General features: G+C 54.2%; 2 protein-coding genes across 4 annotated transcripts in view; both read left to right on the forward strand.

The window, feature by feature from the left end:
* Window positions 1–6,682, forward strand: part of LOC309578480 (protocadherin gamma-C5-like) — a gene marked incomplete at its 5' end in the record, with an annotated part of 214,695 nt that overhangs the window by 46,432 nt on the left and 161,581 nt on the right. The window lies entirely within an intron of this gene.
* On the forward strand, window positions 4,042–6,652 carry LOC309578639 (protocadherin gamma-B5-like; the record flags this gene model as incomplete). The annotated part of the gene is made up of 1 exon (XM_082291403.1): window positions 4,042–6,652. Exon 1 carries the CDS (start codon window positions 4,163–4,165, stop codon window positions 6,650–6,652), a length of 2,490 nt encoding a protein of 829 aa, XP_082147529.1. The 5' UTR covers window positions 4,042–4,162.

A 6,682-nucleotide genomic window follows, 5' to 3' on the forward strand; every position in this document is an offset into this window, starting at 1 on the left:
TACGAATCCCATTGTTGCGATCCTGTGCATTTTCTGTGTCATCTTCTTGAAATAAATTACTTGGAGATCTGTGCCTCATGATACTAGATACTTCCTCCTGTGTACCTGCTACATTTGACACAGCCTGAAATGTTAAGGTATGATTTCTTCACTTCTGTCGGCTTGTCATTCCTTCCTTGTTGCTTCTCATGTTCTAAAACTGAGTCTGAGTTTGGCTGATAGACCTTGAAGAAGGGATCTGTTGAAATTAACAGACTGGGGGAGCAGTTTCTACTCACACCCTGAAGGTGTTTAGCTGCCAAGACAAAGACTTTGATATACTTCGGGTTCTGTAAAATACTGCTGAACTTCAGTGTCCATTTCTTTTTCACTTGCAGTTGACATAGGACCAGTAGTTGGATTTATCCATCGTGCAACTGAATACTGTGAATGCAGAACAAGAGTTTGAACTCATATTAGGAAATTAGGTGGATTATTGCGGTTTTGACTGAGGACTTGTTTGATTTCATGGTGTGCCATTTTTGTCTGTGATCCTGGTTTCCCTGTTTTGAAAGGCAGTGGTAGGCCTCTGATAAGAGGGCATTTGTCCAATAGCTCCGCATTTAGAAGGATAACACCTGGTTTGATGTCATTAATTAATTATTTCGATTGTCTAAAGAATCTCTGTCAGAGGTATTATCAAAAGTGGCTTAATATGATATTGTGGAAGTGTGTCTTTAACAAAGTTTGATGTCAAGGTTCACTCTATTACTACATGGATGAAACATTTAAAGGACTCTTATCAAATTAAACTCCTGGCTTTCTAAACTCCTGATGGAACTTACATGCAACCAGGTCCAAGCATAGCCTCAGATATCGCCTGTGGCTTATCTCTAATGGAATTAGCTATATGGATTTCATTAGTATTAATTTATCAGTCACTTACTGAGGTTCTGCTGTGGCTGAGGGGTCTGGCCGCCTTGGGTAATGAAAGATCTCTTCGTCTTAGGTAAGGAATGTCAAGTCTTGAGGGGTGTTACTGTTCTAGGGGAAAGTCACCTGGTGTGCAGTCCAGCTGCACTGCAGGGAAGCCTCAAATTGGACCCATCTCTTCATGGTAAAAGATCTCCCTGCCTCGAGGACCAAGCTTGAGAGATGTCCCATAAAATGTGAGGTCATCGCCATGCAGCCATGCTGCTTAGCAGGGAGATTTCAGAAAATAAATATGACAGCTCACATTGACTTTATGTGAGAAATTGTTTGGCTCAGAGTCAACTGCAAAAACCAGGAAAGGTCTGCATGAGACTCCTTGTGCGCACAACTTTCTTTGTTCGATAAAGGAGTCTGGGAAAAGACACTTGCACATCACTCTGCTCCTTGGAGGTTTTTCTAGAAGAGTTCTTGGCCCAGCTTTGGCAAGTTTCTAATTCCTGTGTGAAACCTCTTTATCTAAACTATATCTCCCTGGAATGTGGCAATGGAGAGTTTGTTTGAAGTTGTAATAACTTTCTTTCAGGCATTTTTTTCCTGGAAGGTTGTGCTTCTGTCTCCCTGTTTTTGGACAGTGCTTTTGCACTAGAAGCTGTGAGTGGAGTTTTTTCAGGAAATACTTACTTCAGTTACGTAAGACAAAATTCTATGTGTAAGAATGAAGAAACAGAGTGCAAAAGAAAGCCTGTTCAACTTTCTCACAAGACTTAGCTTGAGAATGAGGCCCATGATAAAGCCTTTAAAGTCAGGGTTTCTTACTGTGCGGTCCAGAGTAAGACCTCAGGGACTTGCAGCTGGAGACTTTGATGCCTTCCAGGTGCTCTCAGAAATGAATTTCTGTGGTTGAAGTGAAAACTGAGCTATGCTCCTGATCAGTTTCTCTGAAAACATTCTTAATGCATCCTTGCATAGCTCATATAATTGTTTATTCTTTCTCCTCTCCATATGTAGGTTTAATTATAAGTAGTGGCAAAACTTCATCTAACAAGGCCTTGTCCTTTAGTATCTTGTTTAGTCATCTTATAGCTGGTGGGGAAGGCAGGAGATGTGAGTGGCAGACCCTTGAGTTCTAGTTTTGAGTGAAGAGATGCAAACATGGCCTTAGAGTAAGTCATGCTTTTGTGGAACAGTGTGTGCAATAAAAGAGGGGAAGAGATTCCCCTAAGTGAATAGTTCAATGACCACATCACTGCTGGTTGACCACTCCTCTTTTGGTTTGTCCATTTATCATTCCCGTGCTTTTGAATAATTACAGATCTTCTTGGAATGGGGGTGATCAGACAACTGTATCTCCTTTATGTGCAGGATAATTATGCATTATCTTCTCACGAGGTATTTTGTTAATGATGAAGACATAAACAAACCTGAAAGTTGAATAGGATTTTAGACAGATGAGAATGATGACACATGGGTAGAATATTTAATGAATGGGTAAAATAGTTTATACTTCCTGTGGAAGCACTGATGCATTTCCAAAACCAAAACCGACTACTATATAGTCCAAACTAAGAGTTAACAACCTCACTTGCTCATTCAGACACTGGTGACTTCCAGCTGCCTTGTGAAACATTTCTTTTAAGGCAGATATATGACAACACACCTGTATATTCCAGGAATCCAGTATTTCCCTCAGGGAGGCCTGTCACAGATTTTGGGTTTGTTTCTTGACAGTCAGAAATGAGTGAGGGATTTGAGCTTCTGTGTTGCGAAAAAGACCTCGTGAAGAACACTGGAGCACAGCCCCACCCGTTGCTGACTCCAGGTGGGTAACAAACATAGACAAGCTCAAGGAGCACTATTGCATAGGAGCAGTCACCTCTGGACCCCTTCTGCCAAGATGCAGAGCACAGTACAGATTGTAGAGAACAGATGGCCAGTTCCACCAACCTGGAGATTGTTCTTATCTTTTGGGGACTACAGGACTACATTCCCCTCTTTGTGATTTCCTACACTGTGCAGGCCTGGATTTCTTACAGTAAGGAATAATGAGCCCCATGTGGGGCAGTGGGAAGTTTTTGGTTTGGCTTCTTTGGGTTATTAAGTGCCAGGAAGCATTGTTGTTATGAAAAAAGCAATATCTGAAGCTTAGGAAAGTCACCCAGTACAATTAAAAGAGACGTAGTGACCCTTCGAAATCAGTGCAGTTTTCTTACCTTATGCCTCTAGGCTTCAGTGAATTTCTAGGTGCTCTGGGCACAAGTTTTTAAGGGAGAGTTCTGGAAAAGCAACTGAAAATCATAGACCCAAGGCACCTTCCTCAATAAGGTCATATGGAGTTTTGGATTTGTGTATGCATCATCAGAAATCACCGTAAAATTTTCAGTTGATCATGCTGTTGTTAGATGGCCTTACCTGATGATAGGACTTATTCCTAGAAGCTCCCCAAATAAAAGCAGGGGAAATATCATGACAATTATTGTGACAGGCCCTGAAGTTTCAAGTGTCCACCAAGAGCACTGAGGGTTTCTCCACATTAAAGAGTAACGAGTACCAGGATGTGCACAGTTCAGAGCCTTGTGCTTTATTTTCCTTTGGCAGGTGTGTACAGTGACACGGGTCTGAGTGCAGGTCCACTGCCTTTGAACTTCACATCTCTTCCTCAGTGTCCATTATTGTTCAAAATCAGACCCAGACCGGAGCGTTTCAGAGTAATGTGAACTCTTGTATGGGCCTCAGTGACAACTGTGGGCAGCAAGGTGAAATATCAGGAAAGGTTGAAAAGATTTGCAAGTTTAGCATGAAGTGATAGAGTTTAGAAAAGAGTTGCAACTGGGTTGTGTAGGTTTACAGTTTGCATATCTCTTGTTGTTGCAACTAGACACGGGGCCGTACCCATAGTGAGTAGCCTTACACACTTTGGAAATGAACTTTCACAAGGCGGCTGCAGTGGCGTCGCGGCGCCTCCGGGTGCCGCTGTTGGCCGCCAACGAGCGGTGCTGGAGCCGCCGCCGCCGCCGCGTCCTGCCCCCGCAGGCTGCTCGCTCGCCCGGCGCCGGCCAGAGCGGCAGCGGCACGGGCAGCAGCGGCGGCGGCGGCGGCGAGAGACGGCGCTGGGCGGGGAGCAGCGGCGTCCGAGGCGGGCAGAGCGGGCTCGCTGCGCTGCGGCGGCCCCTGCGCTGTGTGGCGAGAGCGGCTGGAAGGGAGGCAGGGCGGCGGCAGGAGGCAGGAGCGCGGCGAGCGCTGGCGAGAGAGAATGGCGGTGAGGCGGCGGCAGAGGCGCGCTGCGGGCTGTGGGCGAGCGCTGGTGGCCGCGGTGCTGCTGTGCCTGTGGTGCCGGGCGGCGGCGGAGCGGGTCCGCTACTCCATGGCCGAGGAGCTGGGCAGAGGCTCGCTCGTGGGGCCGCTGGCGCGGGACCTGGGGCTCAGCGCGGACGAGCTGCCGGCGCGCAAGCTGCGGCTGAGCGAGGAGAAGCAATACTTCACGGTGAGCGAGGAAAACGGGAACCTGTACGTGAATGAGAGGCTGGATCGGGAGGAGATGTGCGGCGAGTCGGCGTCCTGCTCTGTCAGCTTCGAGGCGCTGGTGCACAACCCTCTGAACGTTTTCCACATCGAGGTGGCCATCCAGGACGTGAATGACAACTCCCCGGCTTTCAGCAAGACTTCTCTGGACCTCGAGATCAGCGAATTAATCCCTCCTGGTGCTCGTTTTCCCCTGGAGACTGCTCAAGACGCAGACGTGGGCAGCAACTCGCTGCTGACTTACCAGCTCACCAGCAACCCGTCCTTCTCTCTGGCTTTAAAGGAGAGCACGGACGGAAGCAAGCAGCCGGAATTAGTGCTAGAGAAAGCGTTGGACCGGGAGAAGCAGAGCTCTTTTGAGCTGGTGCTTACGGCCGTGGATGGTGGGGATCCCGTGAAGTCCGGGACTGTCCAGGTTCGGGTCAATGTGACGGACGCCAACGACAACCCGCCCGTGTTCAGCAAAAGCGTCTACGAGGCGCGGATTGCAGAGAATCTGCCGGCGGGGTCGTTGGTGCTGAGGGTACGGGCGACGGATGCGGACTCGGGCACCAATGCGCGGGTCTCCTACTCCTTCGGCAACGCCCCGGACGGAGTTCTCGCGCTGTTCGCTGTTGACAGCGAGAGCGGGGAGATCAGGACGGCGGGTCCCCTCGATTTCGAGGAGAAGAGTAAATACATCTTCGGCCTGGAGGCGAGGGACGGCGGTGGGTTGAACGCTCATTGCAAGGTGCAGATAGACATCACGGATGTAAATGATAACGCGCCCGAGATCACCATTCTGTCCCTCTCGAGCCCCGTGCCCGAGGACGCACCGACCGGCACCGTGGTGGCCGTGCTGAAAGTGCGGGACAGAGATTCCGGCGAGAACGGTCAGGTGTCCTGCGAGCTGTCGGGCGAGGCGCCGCTGTCCATCGTGGCATCTTCGGGCGGCTCGTACAAGGTGGTGACGGCGAGCGCGCTGGACCGCGAGCAGACGTCCGAGCACCGCGTGACGGTGGTGGCCCGGGACCGGGGCAGGCCGGCGCTGTGGAGCAGCAGGGAGCTGGTGCTGGAGGTGTCGGACGTGAACGACAACGCGCCGGTGTTCGAGGAGGCGGCGTACAGCGCGTACGTGGCGGAGAACAACGCGGCGGGCGCGCTGGTGGTGCGCGTGCAGGCGCGGGACGCGGACGCGGGCGCCAACGGGCGCGTGAGCTACTGGCTGGCGGGCGGCAGCGCGGGCGCGGCGGCGCTGGTGTCGGTGGAGGCGCGGAGCGGCGCGCTGTACGCGCAGCGCTCCTTGGACTACGAGCAGTGCCGCGAGTTGGCGGTGGCGGTGCGGGCGCAGGACGGCGGCTCGCCGGCGCGCAGCTCCACGGCCACGGTGCGCGTGTTCGTGCTGGACCGCAACGACAACGCGCCGCGGGTGCTGTGGCCGGCGGCGGGGGCGGGTGGCGCGGCGGCGGGAGGCGTGGCCCCGGCGGCGGCGGCGCCGTTCGAGGTGGTGCCGCGCTCGGCCGAGGCCGGCTACCTGGTGGCCAAGGTGGTGGCGGTGGACGCGGACGCGGGGCGCAACGCGTGGCTGTCGTACGAGCTGGTGCAGGCGTCGGAGCCGGCGCTGTTCCGCGTGGGGCTGCACAGCGGCGAGGTGCGCACGGCGCGGGCCGTGTCCGAGAGGGACGCGGCCAAGCAGCGTGTGGTGGCCGTGGTGAAGGACCACGGGCAGCCGGCGCTGTCGGCCACGGCCACGCTGCACGTGGTGCTGGCCGAGAGCTTGCAGGAGGCGCTGCCGGAGCTGAGCGAGCGGGCGGCGGGCGCCGAGGCGGCGGCGGGCGAGCTGCAGTTCTACCTGGTGCTGGCGCTGGCGCTGCTGTCGGCGCTTTTGGTGCTGAGCGTGGCGCTGGCCGTGCTGGCGCGGCTGCGGCGGGCCGGGCCGCCCGCCGTGCTGCGCTGCCTGGGCGCGCAGCGCTTCTCGGTGGCCGGCGCCGCCTTCCCGGCCGACTTCTGCGAGGGCACCTTGCCCTACTCCTACAACCTGTGCGTGGCGGCGCCGGCGCGCGCCGTGCCCGAGGCCGCTTGGCCGCCGCCGCCGGTGCCCATCCTGTCTGCGGAGGAGCTTCTGGGCGGGGATTCCTGCGAGAAGCCGAGCCCGGGCAGCAGCGGCGCCGTCGTGGGAGAGGTGCTCGCCGACCCCGACGCACCACAGGTGTGTAAAGCCGCGCGCTCCTTCTGTTATTGAGGCTTTCCTAACCTCGTCCTTTCCGCCCTC

Source organism: Coloeus monedula (assembly GCF_965178545.1).
Source record: "Coloeus monedula genome assembly, chromosome: 15".
Lineage (NCBI taxonomy): Eukaryota > Metazoa > Chordata > Aves > Passeriformes > Corvidae > Coloeus > Coloeus monedula.